General features: G+C 41.7%; 2 protein-coding genes across 4 annotated transcripts in view; one reads left to right on the forward strand and one right to left on the reverse strand.

The window, feature by feature from the left end:
* HECA (hdc homolog, cell cycle regulator) overlaps positions 1 to 22,970 on the forward strand; it is an 87,947-nt gene that overhangs the window by 56,412 nt on the left and 8,565 nt on the right. The window contains exon 4 of one of the 3 annotated variants that reach the window (XM_065590296.1): positions 19,028 to 19,054. The exons of the other annotated variants lie outside the window; for them this stretch is intronic. Within the exon in view, the coding sequence (XP_065446368.1) occupies positions 19,028 to 19,039 (12 nt within the window). The 3' untranslated portion in view covers positions 19,040 to 19,054. Of the gene's footprint in view, positions 1 to 19,027; positions 19,055 to 22,970 lie in introns of those variants that run through there. 3 annotated transcript variants of the gene reach the window in all.
* TXLNB (taxilin beta) overlaps positions 1 to 22,970 on the reverse strand; it is a 49,309-nt gene that overhangs the window by 4,269 nt on the left and 22,070 nt on the right. Inside the window, exons 5-9 of the mRNA XM_005280381.5 lie at positions 17,478 to 17,672; positions 15,122 to 15,241; positions 10,901 to 10,975; positions 4,195 to 4,287; positions 323 to 418 (exon numbers count right to left, since the gene is read on the reverse strand). Of these exons, the coding sequence (XP_005280438.2) occupies positions 323 to 418; positions 4,195 to 4,287; positions 10,901 to 10,975; positions 15,122 to 15,241; positions 17,478 to 17,672 (579 nt within the window). The remainder of the gene's footprint in view (positions 1 to 322; positions 419 to 4,194; positions 4,288 to 10,900; positions 10,976 to 15,121; positions 15,242 to 17,477; positions 17,673 to 22,970) is intronic.

Genomic DNA, 22,970 nt, shown 5'->3' on the forward strand with positions numbered 1-22,970 from the left:
GTGTGGACACTTTCTTTCAGAAGTCAAGTGACTTTAATCTAAAGTGAACTAAGGCCACTTCACTTCTGAAGTTTAATGCACTTTAAATTCACCCTTTTAATTAATTAGGCTTAACTTCCCATGTGGACAAGCTGTTAGTGTATGCACAGAGCCAGACCCAGTAATATCTTGGCCTCAACAGATATGATGTTTTTTCCAAGACCTGACCTTATCAATATATACTAAGAAAAAGGGCCCAGTTTTCCCATTGATTTTAGTGGGCTTTGGATCAGCCCCTAATTAACTTGAAAATATGAAAAAAATTGTGAAGTAGGTTTCTCACCTCTTCAATCATGTCCAATAGAGCTTTATTACAGTTCTCAAACCTGGCTTTCCATGTAGCCGTATCCTTTTCCAGCTTCTTCATCTTCTTTGTCATCTACAGAAGCAGGAAGAGAATCACAGCAGGAATCCCAAATGTTAATTGAAGTTAGAACAGCATTTTAGTTATCTTTTCTTAAACCTCTACTTATAGATCTGTTACCACTAACTACAGTGAAAATGAATATAGCATTGTCAAAGAACGATGGCTGAGGAATAACATATAGCAAGAAACTGGTTTAATTTCAACTCCCCAAGCGTTGAAATTTGACACAAGTGAATACCCCCTGCCATTCACACCCACATGCTCCAAAATAGGAAAAATGTATTACATGGTTAAATTATTATACATGTTAAAAATAGTTAAGGCTGTGATGAAGGAAAGTTAATATTTCCCAAAGGAAATCTACGTGAAGAAAAGAGATACCCTGGTGCCATAGACTACACAAAATGGTTACTCTAATAGTAATGGCCAGTTTCTAAACTGAGCACTCAATTCTCTCTCACTTTCTGCTGCAAAGATTACTGTCTGCAGCCAATAGCAGTCTTACTAGTGTTTTAATGTGAACAAATACAAACAATGATAGGGTGACTTTTGATTTGCTTAGAGCCCAATCCTATGAGAAAGCTAGTAGGGGAGAGGCTGTTCTAGATTTGATTTTGACAAATAGGGAGGAACTGGTTGAGAATTTGAAAGTGGAAGGCAACTTGGGTGAAAGTGATCATGAAATGGTGGAGTTCATGATTCTAAGGAATGGTAGCTGTGAGAACAACACAATAAAGACAATGGAGTTCAAGAAGGCAGACTTTAGCAAACTCAGGGAGTTGGTAGGTAAAATGGTAGGTAAAAGCAAGTCTAAGGGAAAAACAATTGAAGACAGTTGGCAGTTTTTCAAAGAGACATTATTAAGGGCACAAGAGCAAACTATCCCACTGCATAGGAAAGATAGGAAGTATGGCAAGAGACCACCCTGGCTTAAACAGGAGATCTTCAATGATCTAAAACTCAAAAAAGAGTCCTACAAAAAGTGGAAATGCGGTCAATTTACAAAGAATGAATAAAAACAAATAACACAAGTATGTAGGGACAAAATTAGAAAAGCCAAGGCACAAAACGAGATCAAACTAGCTAGGGACATGAAAGGAAACAAGAAAACATTCTACAAATATATTAGAAGCAAGAGGAAGACCGAGGATGGAGTAGTGCCATTACTCAATGAGGAGGGGAAGACAATAACAGAAAATGTGGAAATGGCAGAGGTGCTTAATGACTTTTTTGTTTCAGTTTTCACCAAGAAGGTTGTTGGCAATTGGATGTCAACATAGTGAATGCCAGTGAAAATGAGGTAGGATCAGAGGCTAAAATAGGGAAAGAACAAGTCAAAAATTACTTAAACAAGTTAGATGTCTTCAAATCACCAGGGCCTGATGAAATACATCCTAGAATATTCAAGGCGCTGACTGAGGAGATATCTGAGCCATTAATAATTATCTTTGAAAAGTCATGGAAGACGGGAGACATTCCAGAAGACTGGAAAAGGTCAAATATAGTGCCAATCTATAAAAAGGGAAATAAGGAGAATCCGGGGAGTTACAGACCAGTCAGCTTAACTTCTGTACCCGGAATAACTGGTTGGAAAATCATTCCCAGAGAGTAGTTATCCACGGTTCACAATCATGCTGGAAGGGCATAACGAGTGGGGTCCCACAGGGATCGGTTCTGTTCAATATCTTCATCCATGATTTAGATAATGGCATAGAGAGTACACTTATAAAGTTTGCGGGTGATAGCAAGCTGGGAGGGGTTGCAAGTGCTTTGAAGGATAGGATTAAAATTCAAAATGATCTGGACAAACTGGAGAAATGGTCTGAAGTAAATAGGATGAAATTTAATACGGACAAATGCAAAGTACTCCACTTAGGAAGGAACAATCAGTTGCACACATACAAGATGGGAAATGACTGCCTAGGAAGGAGTACTGCGGAAAGGGATCTGGGAGTCATAGTGGATCACAAGCTAAATATGAATCAACAGTGTAACGCTGTTGCAAAAAAAGCAAACATCATTCTGGGATGTATTAGCAGGAGTATTGTAAGCAAGACACGAGAAGTAATTCTTCTACTCTACGCCGCGCTGATTAGGCCTCAACTGGAGTATTGAGTCCAGTTCTGGGCGCCACATTTCAGGAAAGATGTGGACAAATTGGAGAAAGTCCAGAGAAGAGCAACAAAAATGATTATAGGTCTAGAAAACATGACCTATGAGGGAAGATTGAAAAAATTGGGTTTGTTTAGTCTGGAGAAGAAAAGACTGAGAGGGGACATGATAACAGTTTTCAACTACATAAAAGGGAGAAAAATTGTTCTTTTTAACCTCTGAGGATAGGACAAGAAGCAATGGGCTTAATTGCAGCAATCCCCATCCTTAGAGGTTTTTAAGAACAGGTTGGACAAACACCTGTCAGGGATGGTCTAGATAATACTTAGTCCTGCCTTGAGTGTAGGGGACTGGACTAGATGCCCTCTCAAGATTCCATCCAGTTCTATGATTCTATGAGGTACTGAGTGCTGCTAGCTCTCCCCGAAGTCACTTGTCACCGCTTGGGATGACTGAAATGCTCACAGAAGCAAAGCCCCTGGTGGTTGCATTACTAAATTCACAATGAATTTTCTGGCATTTGGCAGGGATTCTTTCTCCCTCCTTATCAGTCTAAGATTTCCCCACTTGAGGTCCTGCTCAGGAGTAGACTGTGCTTTCCCCTGAACAGGAGAGGAGAAGGAATGGAGATTCTTTCCCTTTGTGCACTCCTGCACTGGTCCAGACACGAACTCCTGAGCATGCTCCTGCTTCCCCCTGGAGTGCAAACCATCACCAAATGGGCACAGGGAAGAGGTGGGGCCATGCCCTTGCCCTTTGCCCAGACTGCAGGGTTTGGCTGGCTATTCTAAGGGGAGCAGGTGCAGTATGTGTTTCCCGAGGCACAACTCCTAGTGGAGTGCCTTCTGGGACGATCACCTCTGCACTGTCCTCAGAACAGGCCAATAGCTAAATACCACAATCTTCCCTTCAGTCTTTACTCAGACCTCACTCCCACTTAAGATAATTAGAGCTCTTCTCAATCAGGACCTCAGAATTTTGAGACCCTGAAACATGAAAATTAAGGGCTAGATTCTCTCTTGTGTTGCACTTTGTGTAGTCATTTAAACCACCAGTGCAAAGTGGGGGGACAACTCTGACTAGGTAGCATTTTAAACTGCCTTGGCAGTAGGGTGAATGGCTGCATAAAGTGCAGGGCAACAGTGAATTGTGCCTTAAATATTTATGCCAACACTAAACATTTTATGCCAATTCATAAATGGTATTGAATGGCCATCATATGAGCCATTAGGTTAGATTGTAAGTAGCTCATTGATTATATTTCTTTATTCTTTCACACAATTGTTATTTCTTTGCTGGAGAAGAGAGTGAAAGCTTTAACTTCCAGTGCTAAGACACAATGGGCCAGATTCCAAACTGGTGTAAACTGGCGTAGGTCTATTACATCAGCTGAAGAGCTGATCCTATAAGTTTCTGTGAAGAGGAGATTGTGGATCTCTTTTTCTATTAGACATTATATCAGTTGACAGAAATCAGAAATGTTCACAAAGTATCAAAACAATATTGCAATATGTTTGGTCTTCCTGAGCCCAACTCACATCCCACTCAAACTTGGACTAGTTTGTTTCACCCAAGCGTACAGAAATGTCCCAATCCAAAGATAAATGATCGCAAAGGAGAATCATGTATATCAAATTGGAAAGTGTCAGATTTTAGAAATGATATGCGCTACTCACTTTCTCCATCTCCTGTTTGAAACTGGCGAACACCTCATTGCTTTTTGTCAGTGTTTTCTGAAATTCTTCAAACCTTTCAGAATAGAGAGTGAGCTACGTACACAGGAACAAACAGATCAGTTTCAGAAGCTCCATGCGGGCAAATTGAATGAATATACACCTTATTTTAATGTTAATTAAATGAAAAGGGAATCACAATGTTTCAATAATAATCCTTTTGTGCTTGCAGAGCAGCTTTCAAAGCATCACATTAGTGAACTTAACCTCACTACACCCTGATGAGGTTGGGAACTATATTATCCCTATATTAGAGAGAAATAAAATGAGGAAGAGCAGAAAGATTGAGGCCAATATTTTCAAAAGTATGTGGGAACTGTGAGTGCTCAGCATTCTGAATATCAGGCTCAAAGTGGCATGTGGGTACTCAAAAATTGGAAGAACTCCAAATAAGTAGCTACTTGAAAAATGTTGACCTACTTGGCTTTCCTCAGGGCTGACGGGCAGCGAGTAGTAAAGCCTAGTAAAGAACCCAAGGGCTCAGAGTCCTAACTGCAATGCCTTCCAAAATGTCAAGTGTGGCCTGGGCAGTTTAAGAAGCATTTGTAACAAAAGCATAGTAGACCCGTGTCAGCCGGGAACCTCAGTTGGCAGCATCTTGTCCCAAAGTGACACATTTCCTGCCCATTTCCATCTTTTCCTTCCCTTCCTTTATCAGACTTCCCTATTTTTATCCATGTGTTTGTGTCTCCTCCTTCATTCTCCTCCATTTATCTCACTTTCTATCCCCTCTCCCAATTCTTCTTGCTTCTTTTTCTCTCTCTTCACTTTTCCTATTTTAAATCTTTTCCCTTTCTCTCCTTTCCTTTTTACCCTTCCTTTTTCCTTTTCTCCGAGTCTTGTCCTTCTCACTTTGTGCTCTTTTGATTTATTTCCTCTCTCCTCCCTACACCTTTATGTTCTCTGGTTGCTTTCCCCTTTCCTGCACCCCTAGCCGGGCTCCTCTCACTACTCAACTCCCTGACCCCACCTGCTGTGCCACTTCACAGGGAAGCAGCAGAGTGAATTGAGACGGAATCTAGTCAGCTTTACTTTGTAGCTTGTACATGGAGTGGAGCTGCAGGCAGGGCCAGCAAAAGCAGAATAGCAAAGTCTCTTGTCAATTTCACTTTGCTGTTCACACATGAGGGCGGGCAACAAAACAGGAGAAAGGTGTTATTACCATGTGCCAGCAGTTAGGGTCCATATTTCATTATTAATCTGCTTTTACTATCCTTGAAAAAGTACATCTGAAATTAGTAATGCCACATTTTTTAGAGCTGGCCTCTGACTTTGCAGGTATGTCTACACAGCAGTGTAAGCCCAGGGTTTGAACTCAGGCTTAACTCTAGCCCCACTTCTGCCAAATACAAATCACACTAACCCAGGGTTTGGAGCCAGGGTCCCAGAACCCTATGGGGGTGAAGGGTCTGAGCCTGAGTCAAGCTGGGACCCGGAGTTCTAGCCCTATTGCTTTGCAGTTTAGATACAGCCCTACTGGACTCATGCTCTAGGAATCCACCAAAAGTATCCCACAATCCCATAGACTGATTTTCTTTGTCCTCTGGACAGTCAATTGGTGGACAGTCAAGTGTTCCCACACTGCACCAAGAACAGAGGGCTAGAGCAGCCACATTTTGGGATGGCGCTAGGAAGTCTGGGTTTTGGGTGGTTGGACTCAGGCCCACATAATGCAGTGTAGATTCTAGACTCCCAGGTTTGGACCCAGGATTCAACAATTCCTAAACTAGGGTTAAAGTTGAATGTAGATTCCCAGACCTAGGCATCTTTAGTAACCTAGGGTCTGCTAACTCAAGTTCTACTAATCCTGGGCTTACATTGCAGTGTAGACATACCTGCATGATTGAATATTTGGATGACCATCTTGGCTCAAACTTGTGAACCCAAAAATGGAGGCACCCCAAATCAGGAAACATTCTTGAAAATTTTGGCCTGTCTAAAGTTAATTTTCCTGTAAGAATTACTTAGGTTCTGTTCTCTTCCCCTTTTCCATAATGGGAAAGCAGTTTCTTACTAAAACTTCAAAGAAATACATGATGTAAAAAGATAAATTATATTTATCTACACTTCTGGACAAAAGAAAAGCAGATGATATTGAAATGTTACATTCTGATTCCACAGCAGCACCCAGGAATGTTCAGCCAACAAGACAGTTCAGCTGTCCAGCTTGACAGCTCTTCTTAGCAAAAGAGTTTGGCATAACACACAATTTCCAAGGCAGGGTGGTCCAATATGCAACCTAAAGTTCAGAAGCAGCCTGCAGAATTTAAACATGTGGCCAGAGGCTGACCTCTCCTGTACCTGCAGGGAGATGACTAAGTCAACTAACTAAAAGCTTTTGGTTTGGTTGGTAGCAACAACAAACAATTTCTACTTAGCTATCAAGGAAGAGACAAAACATAACCAAATGCTATTTATAGTTGTGTGCATTTAGTTTTGATTTTAAACCTATGTAAAATTTATATTCAGATTACTTGTGGCTCTGGCAAGTGGTCATGGAGACCCTTAGTATTTGCAAATGTTTGATTTTTTTAATGGTGTGAGCTCTCACAATTCAAATGGGAACTGTGAGTCTTCTGAGTATCATGCCCTTGGGATCTGATGGATGGTTTAAGGATGGATGTCTACACTGCACAGTTAATCGAGGCTCTTACATAGGTTTTAGCCTTAACCCTCCTACTGTCCACACACAAAAACCTCTGACATGGGCTTGGAGATGCTTTAAGCACAGGCTAGCTTACCTATCTGGGATGCTCAGACTGGAACCCACCCACTTTACAGTGAGGATCAGGCAAAATCATACAAGTGCCAATAGTCTTCCAAAGTCCTTCTCACAATTCCTCCCAAATGACAGACAAGTTCTCTTGCAATTGGCCTAGTTGGCTGGGAAAGAATCCTAAAACATCTTGGCACAAAGAACCACAGGCTATGTCCCCAGACACACCCGGCTGAGTGCAGAAAACAGGGAGCACACAGTAACATGGGGAGGGCTGTGCAGTGGGGATGATTGCACCCTGGCTAAAGTAACCTGAATGGTCAAATTTAGGTGCCAGTCACTTGGGTTAATGATGCAGTGTAGACAGAGCTGTTAATCAGATGCTTAACAATACTAATACTGTTGTAACAATACTGTATAGGGCACTAGACTGGGAGTCAGGAGACTTTGGTTCTAATCTTAGCTCTGCTGCTGTCTTGAGCATGTCACTGTGCCTCTGTTTCCCTGCCACCCTTTGTCTTGTTTATTTAGATTATAAGCCCTTTGGGGTAGGGACTGTCTCTCACTAAGGGTACATTGACACTTGAGCTGGGGGATGTAATTTCCAGCTTGGGTAGATGTATGCAGGCTAGCTTTGATCGAGCTAATGTGCCAAAAATGTACTTGTAGCTACAGAGACAGGTTAACTGCCCTAAGTACAGTCCCACAAGGGACCCTAGGTACTCATTTGGGTGGCTAGCCCCTCACACTGCTTGCGCTGCCAGAGCTACCCTTGGGTTTTTCGAGTTTGCTAGCTAGATCAGAACTAGCACATGTATATCTACCTCAGCTGGAACTCCCCCCCTCCCCACCCAGTTAGACTAGTCGTACCCTATGTGATTGTACAATGACTAGTACGGACATTGGCTCAGGCCTCTACGCAGTACCATAACACAAATAATAATCATTCATATTGTACCTGAGTACACACAAGTAATAAACAAGTAAATGTGTTTTATAGTGCTAGGGTACATGCAGTAGGAGTTGTCTCTCCCCATGAGCATGTGCCATGTTCTCAGATTAGGGAGACAAAAACCACGTTACTGCATTGTGTGGTCCTATGGTTTCATTCAAATTCCTTCTGAGGCCTTGGCTACACTTACCCGCTAGTTCGGCGGCTGGCAATCGAACTTCTGGGTTCGACTTATCGCGTCTAGTCTGGACGCGATAAGTCGAACCCGGAAGTGCTCGCCGTCGACTGCGGTACTCCAGCTCGGCGAGAGGAGTACCGCGGAGTCGACGGGGGAGCCTGCCTGCCGAGTGTGGACCAAGGTAAGTTCGAACTAAGGTACTTCGACTTCAGCTACGTTATTCACGTAGCTGAAGTTGCGTACCTTAGTTCGAATTAGGGGGGTAGTGTAGACCTGGCCTGAGAGTGCACACCTGTGGTAAAAGAGGTATGAATTTGTAGGAATAGTGCTATAGGAAACAGAGGTATTTAACACCATATTGCTAATGAGGCTATTGAATGAGAAAAGAGTAGTGTGTTAAATTAACATGTCCCCAGTGTGATAGTGGCCTCTTTGTAATCTTTGGTTGATGAATTACAGGAAGGACTCATTAGTTCATCGAATTTTCTATATTCACTTTGATGTTTTATAGTCAATTTGTTCTCTGACACAGAAAATAATATAAATTAAAGGCCTCGGCTAACTTTTATCCTTCACTTTGTTTCAAAATACAAAGCTAAAAGAGCCAACACAAGCGACACGCCTGGAGAGGCTGTGTGTCATGCTGCTGAGTAGCACCACAGCCCCACCATGGGCATGTTCTGTGAGCCAATGCCAAATGCCTTTAATCCTTTGGAGTGCAGAGTTCTCCAGCATAAGGAACACTGTACTGTTTAAGGGCCCGAGTCAGCAAAGTGCTAGCACCCTCAACTTCCATTCAATTCAATGAGAGTTGAGGGTGCATAGCACCTCACAGGATCCTTCCTAGAAAATGGAGTGGTGTCTCTCACATTATTTTTGCAGCATTCCCAATGGATGCAGTTGTCAAAGTGATGGAACTTCCACACCTGTGTCCCAATCCAGCAGAACACTTAAGCACATGCTTAATGTAAGCATGTGAATAATCCCATTAAAATCAGGGCCTCAAGCCCCAACTAAGGCAGTCCAAGAGAGGCTTGAGTGGATTCCTTTATTATTATTATTACCACTTGAGAGAATATATTAAACATGCATTTCATGTTCAATTTCATTAAACTGGCTAGTGAGGTCTGGCTGATATACAAAACTCTTTCTAGCTGAACATAAAGGCTTAATTAAAAACACTCAAAGAAAATTGGGGACTGACTCCTCAGGAGGCCTGTGAGGTCTGATTGGAGAACCTATCAAATTGAAGTCCATAAACAGTAGGTGCAGAATAAGTTTATTTAATATTTTTCAGTTTCTTCCCTGCTTATTTTAACCTTTGAAAAACTGCATAAAGAACCATATCCTTCTCACCTTGTTGACTGATGGCTAGACTGTCACAGCTCTTACTTGGCTGCACAGGGATGTTAGGTCACCATACTTGGATTGTGAGTCTGACTACAGGGGTAGACCCGGATCTACACACCCAGTACTATGCACTGTGAGCAATTGGACAGAGAGAAGGTGTGGAGTGGGAGGAGACCTGGCTTTGCTTCACCTTACTTGCAGGCCAGAATAGTTGGCAGGGTACAGAGCAGGGGATATGCACTCCATGAAAAGGGATAACTACCTTACTCCGCACCCAGAGGGGGTGAATTTTGATGCTCTGAGTCACAACGCCATCCCTGGGCTGCGCCTGGGAAGATGTTGCCCTTTACTGTGGGCAGATTATAAAATTACGTTCTAGCCCATAAGTAGCCCCCAAGTCACCGAGGCTCTGTCTACAACAGTCATTTTCCATAAAACTCCCCCCCATAGCTATAGCCTGTGCAATTTGCCTGGTGATTATAATAATGGAAGCACCAGTGCAGACGAAGTACTGAGCCATTGTCAAGTATCATTGTCACCGTTTTCATCACTGTGTTTGGCAGACCTGCTCTGAGCTCTCCAGGGATCTCCAGCAAGTGCTCTGAGGACCACAAGCATTTAACAGTGAATTCTCTCTGGGCTATAGAGTACTATAGGCTGGTTTAAAATTTCTACTAAATGGAAGTAATTCTCATTTAAATCCTAAAAGAAAATCATTATCTATGACGATTTCCATTAGGTATTTCCATAAGGCTAGGAAAATCTATTGCTATTTTCTCTTTTTGGTATACACATCATATGTACCCACATGTCAGGTCTGGTATTGTGTCACTCTGTGTGATGGAGTGACCGTTGTATGTTTTTGTATTAGTTGTATGTTATTTGGCTGCCATTGCATTTCACTCCAGCCTTATTTGTGTGATAGTTTGTGTAATAAATTTCATTTTAATGTATTTTTCAAACACTGTTTTATGCCCTGTTCAGCAGAAAGCACAAAAGGCCCATTTGTACAAGCACTCTGTGCTTGGAACTCCCATGGAAGTTAATGAGAATTCTGCGTTCAGGCCGGATTCCAGCAAAGCACTTAAGGACGTGCTTAACAACTGACTTCACTGTGACTCATGTGCTTAAAGTTAAGTATGTGCTTCAGTGCTTTGCTGGATTGGAGCCTCAGAGGGCGTGTAGGTCTCGGCTGAGAAAGAGTTATGGTGAGTATACTGGTATGGGCATCCAACGTTATTACAGCATAAAGCTTTGTGGCTCAGTATTGTATGCACATGCAAACACTTCAGTGTGGTGCACTGTTCTACTACATGCGTGAATATAGCCTGAATCCATTAGTACAGTGTAGGCTTAGGGGGAATACATACAAAGCTTTTGGAATACTTTACCTGGAATGTGGTGCGTGGACTAAAAATGGGCAAACAAAGGCACACCATGCAATCAACTTCACCTGGGCCTGTAGTACAGTCTCCTGTTCCTTCAACATTTTTGCCTGGAGCTTCCATTCTGCAGCTTGAGTCAGCAGCTGTGTTTAGAGCAACAGAGAGAAAATAGTTGTTTCTGTGCCTTTGCAATGATAAAGCCTGGCAGTACAACTACTTTACATTAGTATCTTTGGAAATAGCTGGTATAAATTCCAGTCATGTGCTGCACAAAGAGTCTATCTAGATTGGGGCCATTAGCATGAGTTTGAAAATTATGGGATGGGGATTCAGTGAAAAAAAACTGGGATTTCAAAAATAGTTGGGGTAGAAGCTCCTATACGTTGTATATAATGTGGCCATCCAGCACCTAAGGAAATATACCTGTATATCCTTTACTCAGCCAGTTGGGTAAAATCCCATTGACTTTAATGGATTCAGGATTTCAATGTTTAGATCATTTTGGCTAGGATCCCAAGTTCTGGCCAAGGTCAATTTAATAGTCAGTGATAGATAGATATATAATCCAAGGGATCCTATGGAAGGCCACCCAGCATGAAGAGATGGTGTGGATGAATGTTAGTTAGATGGGCTCTAATTTCTGAATCACTTTCTTGAGGAAGTATGTAAAAAACATATGTGAAGAATACTTAATTGTGTTAACATTTGCATGCTGTGCTGGATTTTCAAGTCCAGGTCTCCCTTTTTGGCACCTACATGGTTGCTTCTTGAGGAATTACAGGTTGGCTGGGTCTAATGGTTTGAAACAAAACTTTGAAAAGCCTCAGGGCCATTTGGTGTCCAGGCCAGTCATTAATTCCCAAAACTGCCTGGGCTTTGATCTTTATTTCTTAAATTTTCATAAGGGTCACCTTGACAGGCATCCTGGCTAGGATGATGAAGAGACCCAAGATCAGACCCATAGGTCCCCTGCTACAACAAAACAGAGTTAAAATGAAGCAGAAAAAGTAGTATTTTTGGACAATAATGAAATCCTTCCCACATATTATCACACTGCACTATTTCTGCAGCTTGTTAAAATCCAGGAGTTAATAAACTTTTCTGTAACACAAACAAACCACAGAGTGGCTACACAAATTAATGTGCAGTCTTAGGCAGCCCGAGATAATCTGCAAAAAACAAACTGGCAGACACTGAATCATGAAAACTAGTATTTGTATTGATAAAATGTGAAGTGATAATAAGGGCGGACTCAACTCGGAGACCAATTCATAATAAAAATATTTAATGCAATGTTTAGAAAAATTATGTTATTGTTTGGTATTTGTGTTATGGTAGTGGCCTGAGACCCCAGTCAGGACCAGGCAGGCCCCATTGTGGTATGCATTATAAACACAGAGTAAAGGACAGTCTCTGTGCCTAACAGTTTACAATCTGTTTTAAGGCAAGGTGTAACAAGAAGTATTATAGGCTAGATTTTCAAATCTAGGCTCTCCTTTTTGCACCCACAGATTTGCAAATTCACGTTAACTATATGTTCAAGTACCTGACTGTACCTTCAAATCAGGCACTTAGAAGTCTAGTATGACCTAAATTACACCTGCAATTAATTGCAGATCCAACATTGTATTGCAAGTAATGACAATTGATGGCACATTGGGGTGTCAAAGCAACACCAACCAAATGTAGGATGATGGAGAAAATCTACCGTAGGCCATTGAAGCCGTGTGCTAACACATCCTCAGGTTGTGCTAACCGCTAAAGAAGCACACATAGTACTAAATGTTACATTTTTACTAGAGGATCACACTCTTCATTGCTTCTATAGGCCAAGCCTTACAGCCCACGAGAGAGAGCAGTGTCTGAAGGGGCTGCCTGTGACGTGTCAGCATCAGCAGGGGCTGTCAGAGCGATTCCGCCACCTGTGGGCATTCGGGCATGTGGGCATTCGGGTGGCCTGATTTTCCTCTCACAGTGGAAATCGGGCTTTTCCACTTTCACCAAGATGATTAGGGCTCTGCCCATTGATACCTAGAATACTTCTGGGCATTTTAGAATTGATCGGATGCAGTGTTCAAAAGTTATTATGTTACAGACAACCTCCAGTGAGCTGAGTGTGGGGCCTTGCAGGCTCGGTCAATTAGACAATTTTTATTAGGTGACTAACTTGTTTTCTCAATTGGTACTTATATTAAATAAATCCTGGCCCTGCTGCCTGACCTCAATAGCTGGGCTGAGTGATCAAGATTTTGGGGGGAAGTTAGAGGAGAAGGAATCCACTGGAGAAACCTGCTTCACAATACTGCATGCAGTACAGTGCCACGTTTGCTCGAAGCACTGGCACTTTGAATTTCAGGGTTTGTTTAATATTCAGTGGGTACGTTCCTAAGAAGCAAGAGCACATTTTAAAAATATCACTGCACAAATGTCCCTCCTTGTACATTTTTGTAGATCCCGTAGCTCTTGCTGAGTGAGGTAAAGAGGTTTTGTGCTGGGGCAAGTAAACCATGTATGGTGTTGAAGTTAAGACAAAAAAATTATAATTCAAAGACTAATTGGATAACTATAAGAATAAAAACACTTTATTTAAAAATAGCTTGAAAAAGCTAAAAACCTGAGGCAAAACTGATGGGGAGAGCTCTGCAAAATGGTACATAGAGAGTTGTAAGATAGTTCTGTCCCTGAAAGACTTTTCCAGAAAGTGCTGTCTGTGATTGAAGTTTGCCCTTCTATACTACTGAGCTCATCCTAAGAGGGCTGCATCATAAATGCCTTAATTACATATATTTTAATAGCATGTTGCCTTGAACTCAGTAGTGTGCAATATGATTCAGATGGAGGACAAGTATAGTCCTGTAGTCTGGATATCGGACTGTGAATGATGAATTCCAGTGTACCAATCCTACTCTGACACTGACTCATCGCATGGCTTTGGGCCAGTCACTCATAGGCGCCGGCTTCCTCTGGTGCTCAAACCCCTGCTCCACCCCAGACTACACCCCCACCCAACCCCTTCCCCCAACTCTCACTCCCGTCCCGCCTCTTCCCGCCCCCACTCCACCCCAGGCCCTGCACCCATCCCATCCCTTCTCCCAAACCCCCACGCCCGCCTGCCCACTTCTGCCCCCTCCCCACAGCGTGTCCCATCCCCACTCCTCCCCCTCCCTCCCAGAGCCTCCAGCATGCTGTGAAACAGCTGATCGTGGTGGGTGATAGGCGCCTGGAGGTAGGGGGAGGCGCTGATCGGTGGGGCAGCAGGCGGGCAGGAGGTGCTGGGGGGGGAGGGAGAAGATGGCTGCCCGTGGGTGCTAAGCACCCACTAATTTTTTTCCGTGGGTGCTCCAAGGCTGGAGCACCCACAGAGTCAGCACCTATACAGTCACTTAACATCTTTGACTGAGTTTGGGCTGTATTATTACCAAGTGGTAATAATACATACTTGCCTATCTCAAAGGCAGGCTGCAAGCATTAATTCAGTTAATGTTCATAAAATTATTTAAGCATAAGTATGTATTATTATACGCCCATCCTTTATGATTTTATAGCTAATTGAACCATTTCTTGAACTTACTCTTTCGTAGGTGCTAGTCATACAGGAGAATTGCAAAGAAAATTCCCTTCTCTTGAAAACCATGTACAAAGAATATTGATTTTTCACTACTTCATGAAAAAATGGAAATAAGTCCATATAGTCTGGCTAAAATACTTTTGGAGAAGGGTTTTCTAGACAGAGTCAGCAGAGGTGACAACTCTGGGCCTCACATTCTGAGAGGGACAGCACCTCAAGGGGTTCCACTTTCAGCACCTGTTGATTTGACTACTGGATGATACACTTGAATCTCCTTCATTGGCTTCTCTGCTCACCACTGCCTGCAACCTCTACTGGAGACACCCTCTACCCTTTCAGATTAGCAGCTGGGCCCAATTGGAATTCAGGAACATTCAGGGGGGTCATCAGAGCCCTATGGGGAAATGTCTTTGGCAGGGATTGATGGGGATTGGTGCTTTAGGACTGGTAGCATGATCTGGCCCCATGATTGATGAATTAGCCACGCACTAAGAAAAGGTGGCAATCTGGCAGCCCTGGAGGCTGCATTCCTATATCTATAGTACAGTCATACCAAAGGCAACAGCCGTGAAAGTTTCCCTCACACTGCTCTGTCACTGTATCACAACTCAGACCTGCAAAGCCAATTATAGTGGTGAAACGGTATTCAGGGGTGATTTGGGCCCATCTTTTATCTAAAGACAGACAGACAAATAAGCAGACAGATTAGATAGATAAGTACGTATTCCTTTTCTCGTTCATGTCGCTCCTCTGCTTCTTTCATCATTTCCTGTGACTGCTCCAACTTGGCATCCACCAGTTTCTGTTGAAGTTCTCTGTGCTTAAATATTTTATCAAGTTGCTGCAAGAAAACAAACTCTGCTGTGCTGAAATTGCGGATTTAGTGACATACACACACCTCATGCTCACACACGTATGGCTGCCTACTAGAACAAGCATACAGGCCAAAATACTGCAAATGGCTAGAGCCCTGCAAATCCATGGATATCTACTTTATATCTGCGGATGTGGATGCAGATGTGGTTGCATTGCTTACAATCTTTGTAGATCACCTATAGGATGCAGATCCAATTTTTGTATCTGAGAAGGGCTCTACAAATGGAACCCCCAAATATTCCCAGCCTATTGCAGTTATTAGAAAACGATAGTTCTTGTCATAAGAACAAATTGTACCAGAATTTACTCTAGAAGTGAAACCAAGTTTGTATTAGTTTAAATTTATAATAACAAAAAAGTCCTGGGGACCTTTTCCAATACTGTGCATTAGAATGTACAATAGCCACATATAAACTCATTAGTATAATCAAAAAGATTACTCATATCTCAAATGATTGCTCATTAGATCATGAACATGCATAACCCAGTTTATTGGTGCTGTTAACTGGTCAAGATTTTGACAGATGGAGCATATTAGATTCAAACATCAAAGCCAATTGATCCTATAAAGTGAAAACAGAGATTTTAGGCCCCAACCCTGCAAATAGTTCAGTGTGGGTGCAGGGATTCATCTGGACAGAGCTCTAAACAGGATCGGGCCCTTTGGGCTTCAGTACACAAGGTGTTGAGCATTCTGGCCTGACACAACAAAGTACTTGAGGCCATGCTTAAGTTTAAGCATATGAGCTGTCTTGCTGAGGCAATGGGACTACACACACACATGTAAAGTTCAGCATGTGCTTCAGTACTTTACTGGATCAGGCCAGAGTGCTCAGCACTTCGTGGGGTTGAGCCCTTATTGACCATTGTTTCCTCCTGGTACTTACTTGTGTTCTAGCTCGACCACATAATATGGGTTTGATGCAGAAATTATTGGGTGAAATATACAGGAGGTCAGACTAGATAATCTCATGGTGCTTCTGGCCTTTGAATCTATGACTCTATAGCAGCCTCTCCCAAAAGAAATATCATCAATGGCCCACCTCACTCTTGCTGTGTTGAGTAAATCATTAGAGCTGGTTGGGAATTTTCCAATGTAACTTTTTTGTATGTAGGAAAATGCCGATTTATGAAACCAAAACTGTCCACAGGAAAGGGTTTGCTTTCAACTAATTTCTCGATTTGAAAAATTTTTGAGAAAAAAGTTTTTAAATGGTCAAAAACATCCTGTTTTGACATTTTCTAATAGAAAACTTTTGTTTTATGGTTTGAAATGACTTTACATTTCAAAATTTTAGTTAATTTATTCTAAAAAAAGCTTAAAAATAAAGTCTAAATCTGAACAAAACATTTTGAAATTATGAATTGACATGATCCAAAAAATGTTTCAGATTGTTAGTTCATTAACATTATTAACATTTTTGATTTTTTGTTCTGATTTGGGTTGGGAAAAAATTCTGAATTCTTAATCTCTTATGCTATGGGTTTATAAATCATGCCACATTTAGATAAAATTTCTTTTTACTTTAATAAAAACCATTAAAGTGCATGTATAGTTCATTCAGGGGATGATCTCATGTGAGATACAATAAGATTTTAAAATAATTAGATGGATGTGCTCAGTCCAAAGTGGGTCAGCATTTGAGACTGGAAGTACACAGTACTTATGTCACCTTTTCTTCTGTTTTTAGTGCATATATTTGGACTGAGAACCACAATGAACATACTAATTAACCAAAAAATGTCCGGAAAAGTCATATGAGTTGAGATTTACTAAAGCTGGGGAAAAAATCAGCATAGTTTGAAAATATAGGAGCTTTGTTGAAATTTTCTCAATAGCTCTAATATTTACTGAAGGGATAATATGCTATCTAGATAGTTTTTTACTGCAGGTTTTATAGTGAAAGTCGTGTCTGCACACTAGAGTCTGTTCAGATGCCGAGCATCCCTGGTTTACATTTTTTATTAATCTGCAGCTGCCAGAGAAGGGTTGAAGCACTAACTTGCTTCTGATACAGTCTGGGTTAAACTGCGATGTGCTATTAAATCTTGACAATGTTATCCATGTTGCACATCACAGAAAAACCTCATGAAGAACAAAAATGACAGCAAATTGGAGTGGTGTCAATATATCTAATCCTATGCACTTCAAAACCTGCCTCTCCCTTCCTCAAGGAGGCTGCATGCCTTAGTAGTCTCACCTCCTCTCTGAGTTCATACTGATCAATGATGCTTTTCAGTTTCTCGGCCAGCTCTGTGTTCTCCTTGCATAGTTTCATGTTCCTTTCACTTTGCTGCTCAATCTGAGTCTGGATATCACTCAGTGTGCCCTGGAAATGATTAGTGATCTCTTTTCTCTTCTCGTCTTCCTCCCGTGCCCGTTGAAGAGTTTCCTCCTGTTAAAAAGGTGGACAATGTGATAATTTAAATGGGTAACACAACAGCCAGCTTTAAAAAAAAGAAAAGAATTGGACTCATCTGAAGGTTTGCAGTTCTCTTTAGAGCTATGTCTTTCTTTCATAAACCCTGGTAATGAGTGTGACTATAAATACATAGATTGGATTAGACAGTAGCGTTGAAAGAAAGGAGGAAAACAAGGACTTGCGTTTATACAGATTGAGTTAAAGGGAACTCTCAAACCAGAGCAGCTCGGGTATGAGAATGTTTATACAAAATATAAATATACTGATTCCCAATATTTCAGCATTACCTTTGCTATGAAAGAAGATATCCGGTAAAAAATGTTGCATCCAAACTGTTTTCTGATGGAAAATTGGGTTTTTGACAAAATGACCATGTTTGTTGGGAGGTGTTTGGTTTCTGTGGAAAGTTTCTGCTTTTAGTTGAAACCCCCAAAACCAAAAAGTTTTGGCCACAAACAAAAATGTTTGGTCTTCATTCAGCACCAATACCTGGATTTAAGGGGTTTCGCTCTCACAACCCAGCCTCTTCTGCTTCATCAAGTAGTAAATCAAACAGCTATACCAGGCTGTGTGTTGTACAGATACAAAAGTTTATTTGCCAACACAGAGCCAAATAATGGGAGTGTTGCCTGAGTAAGGATTGCCGGATTTTTTTCCCCACTTCTCAGTGAAACTCTAGTTAGGATCTTTTTATGTGTAAGTGAATGTATCAGATGTCTGGATTCAGTGTTCTAGCACTGGAACTACAATTTTTTTTATTTCCTAGTTATTTGCTTCTAAGGGTATGTAATCCTGTTGTAACATTGTTGGTAGCCACACCTAACATGTTGCAACCACATTAAGAAACCAATCTACAAATTGCATAGTGACGTACTTTACAATCACATAGCATAGTTCAGCTAGCATAGTTATTTATATGAAATCTCTGATTACACTGGACAAGGATAATTTACTATAACCATGTGTGAATACAGCTGTAGCTGACTCTAGCACACTATCACTTTCTACAAGGCAAAAATCACAAAGATCTGCTGAAGAACAGCTACTGCTCCTATTGGAGGTCACTTTTCCTTGTGGTGGACTGGACATGGATGGAGATCACAGAGTCATGCAGTTTTCTGGAGGAGGGAAATTTGGGATAGCATTATTGTTTGTATTACAGTAGGAGTAGTAGTGCCCAGAGGCCACAACTGAGATTGGGGCCCCATTGAACTAGGCACTATACGTACACACACAAACACACAAAGTCCCTACCAAGAAGAGCTTCCGATCAAAATAGACAAGACAAAGAGTGGGAGGAAAGCAATATGATAATCTCTATTTCACAGGTGGAGAACTGAGCTACAGAGAGAGAAAGTGAGACCTGTCCAGCTCACTCAGGAAGCCAGTGGTAACGCTGGGAATTGAATACATAAGAACATAACATAAGAATGACCGTACTGGGTCAGACTAAAGGTCCATCTAGCCCAGTATCCTGTCTACCAGCAGTGGCCAATGCCAGGTGCCCCAGAGGGAGTGAACCTAACAGGTAATGATCAAGTGATGTCTTTTAGACTCCTAGCACAGGGCCTGATCCTTAAGTCTAGCCTTCATAGATACTTCATTCTTTCAGTAGAGCAAAAGTGCATTAGTAAAATATCGTTAACATAATTTAGAGCTCAGTAAAGTAACAAATATATCTAAATGAATATAAAGCAAAACATTTCCATGTCTTGGAGATGAGTTACAATGAACTATTTTGTAGCAAGGTGACATAAAACAGCCAGAAAGTAGCAATTGTGCAAATATTAAAACATATGCGGTGATAACACTTTGGGTCTCACTTATTATTTACCTTGGAAGGAAGAATAATTACCTGAAGCACAACAAAAGAATCGCTGGTTAAGGTTTGCTAGAGTCATCATGCAATTTTGGTGTAGGGTGCATTGTTCAATATGATCTCCTTCTCTGCCCCAAGCAAAAGGCCAGACAATGGCTTTGAGCTACTGACTGCCTTGTGGAGTTTTGGAACACTCCACAAGCAGCTGTGCAGCACCGGGAGTGCATCGAGTAGCTGGTCCAATCAGAATTTCTCATATTATGATTTTAGATATCAGATATTGTCACCGTTTGAGTTTCAAGTATTTTGAAACGAGGCTGCATCTAGCTGAAAGAAAAGCTGGTCTTGTAGTTAAGACACTGAACTGGTCTCAGGAAAACTGCCTTCAACTCCTGGCTAGGGTGACCAGATGTCCCGATTTTATAGGGACAGTCCCGATTTTTGGGTCTTTTTCTTATATAGGTTTCTATTACCCCCCCCCCCCCCACACACACACACCACCTGTCCCGATTTTTCACACTTGCTGTCTGGTCACCCTAACTCCTGGCTGATACTGGCTTCTTCAGTGAATAATTTAATCTCTCTGTGCATTAGTTTTCCCATCTGTAAAATCAGTATGATAATAATACTTCCTTTGCTTGTCTAGGTTGTAAACTCTTTCAAGCAGGGACTGTCTCTTGCTATGTGTAAGTACAATAGCTAGCACAAAGGGGTTCTGATCTCAGAGGCCTCTAGACACTACTGTAGGAGGAATGCTGACTGACTTGTCAAGAATTCCTCCCCAGAGTCAGGGTCGGCTCTAGGTTTTTTGCCACCCCAAGCTCCAAGAGCGGAACTGTCCAAGCCAAAAAAAAATAAAAATAAACAAATTTGGGAGCGGAATGCTGCCCCTGAAATTGTGCCGCCCCAAGCACGTGCTTGCTTTGCTGGTGCCTAGAGCCGGTCCTGCCCAGAGTGTACCAGGAAGCAGTAGCTTTAGCACCCTAGGAAAGGGAGTGGCATGTACTGCACCTGCATTGGGCCAGTGGAGAGGCTGTATAGATCTAGCTTAGCAATGTTTCTTCTCTCCACACCAATTGTGCTGGCCCCTGAGCAGGGTCACACAGAAGGGGGAAGGCTGTTGCCCCCACATTGGGGCAGTCACGCCCTGGCTCAAAGTAAACTTCCCAATTTGCATTACTGTGTAATTGTTCACCTCAATTACATCCAAAATCTCCAGTCATTCCTATCCCTATTAATCTGTGAGCATTCCCCAGGCATTTCCTCTATTGCCTGTTGCTCTTGGTGTCTCAGGCTCGTTTCTGTACAGCAAGATCATTTAAGTTTTCTCCATAATACTAAGGATTAAGAGCCAGATTCTGCTCTTGCTTACAGCCATTAAAGCTGGAGTAGCTCCACAAATCCAGTGCCCTGGATTCACACTGCTGTCACAGAGCAGAATCTCTTCTTGAAGGATTTCTTTTCAGCATGTTCAAAGCAGTCAGAACATGCAAATCATATTTCCTTCATTAATTAGTGAAATCTACACTCACTTCTCTAACAGTTGTAAATTATGTTTTGGAGTTTTAACACAAATAAATATGCTGCATCTCCTCTATGCTTACAGGTGGATGAGCTTCCGGAGACTACAATTCATTCTTAAGATATCCCCTTGATCCAGTTCTACTCTCTCCTCTACCTTGCTCTCTTTTCTTAATTCCCATATCGGAGGTATATCCATACCTCATATGCCAATATGATACTGATACCTCCTTCCTATGTTTCACTGTTAAAAGTGCAATAATAAATTTAATAAAATCTCATAACATCAGAAAGAAGATACTGTTATGAAGTGGGTGAAAGCTTGAAACGTGTTGGGTTAAAATGCCATTGAGGTTGATAGGTGTCAACTCACCCTTCAATTAACATAACTATAAACATAAGCCTCACCTAAGCCAACAGGAGTGTGTGAACCCCCTCAGGAGCTTTTGGGCTGTGTATTGTTTTGGGGAGGGTGTGTGGGAATGTGAGAGAATATTCAGATACTGCTGAGGTCACAAAGAAGAACAGAGAGAGAGGCAGAGGAAAAGTGGCAAGAAAAAGCAAGCAGGAGCCTGTAAGCACAGTTGTGTGATGCTGGAGTGGGAAAAGCTAGAGAGTTTTTAGGTCTGGTGTTGACTAAAGAGATCGGGGGGCAGGGGGGGGAGGAGAGGGGCTGGTAAGCTAAGAAACTGCTCCCTTTTGTTCTTGGTTCCTTCTGTGTTCCAAGATACAGGACTCTGTGCATTCCTTGTAAATAAACAAAACTGCATCAAAAAATACCTGGCTGCCACCAATTTCTCCTTCCACCTCAAACTTCCACATAGCCCTGAACTTTGACTAGCAACGCTACCTTATGTGTAGGTTTAATCATTTTAACGAGTGATATTTTATTAATAAAAGACCTCATAGAATTAAGATTATCCAGGTTTATTTTGATCTTGCACAGGTGTAAGTCAGGAATACTGTAATTCCACTGAAGTCACACCTGAGTGAAATGAGTGCACGTGAAATCAGACCAGGGTCACCATCTCCGTTTACTACTCCCTGATTAGGTTGATGATCCTATGATTCTGAGGCAGTACAGTCTGACTCCCAAACTGCTTGAGTCATGCCCAGAATCAGAACTGGTGACTGGCTGATCTTTTACTCTTAACTGTCCATGAGCAAGAAGCACAAGCGACATGAGATATTTATGTCATTAAACAGCCACTAGACTGTCAGCTAATTTTCAGATCAATAACACAACACAGAGAAATGTGTGGATAGAAGAGGTAAGTTTTGCGCTTTGTAACTTAAGTGACACAATCAGCTGCTTTCTATAGTTTATTTTCCCCATGGATTATAATACAGTATAAGCAGAATTGCCTACCCCAAGTGTTCAAAAATTATGTGCCAGGCTCTCCCTCCCCCAAATAATTAAATTGACTTAAAACCATGAGATTTAAAAAAATAATACACTTTGGATTCTTTTTATTTGCTTTCTGGTTTTTTAGCCTCTCTCTCTCTCTCTCTCTCTCTCTCTCTGAAACCCTAAGGACTAGAAACGTAGCTTTAAACTCTTTTTTTCATGTAATCACGACTCTAGAAGGTGGGCTTTTAAAAAAACCCACTAAAGGCTACAAGGATCATGTTAAATTTATGAGAGTTTGTAACTGTCTTCATTACGAATTTAATTCTTATCCATGTTGAAAACACTGATATTTTTTCCTACTGGCTTATTTTATTTTGCTTGCTTGTGATGTCAGCACAAGGCTGGAGTAGGGTTAGTGCTTCTGTGTTTTACAGAAAGGTCTATAGCATCTAAGAAACTTTTATCCCCTTTAGGGGACAGGCTTACCCTCACTTCTTGCTATGCGTGATTCAACTGGACAACTTAATTGTGTTTTGTGTGCTCACATGGTAAGTACTAAAGCCAATGGAAGGCAAACAGA

The sequence above is a fragment of the Chrysemys picta genome, chromosome 3 (genome assembly GCF_011386835.1).
Source record: "Chrysemys picta bellii isolate R12L10 chromosome 3, ASM1138683v2, whole genome shotgun sequence".
In the NCBI taxonomy this organism is placed as follows: domain Eukaryota; kingdom Metazoa; phylum Chordata; order Testudines; family Emydidae; genus Chrysemys; species Chrysemys picta.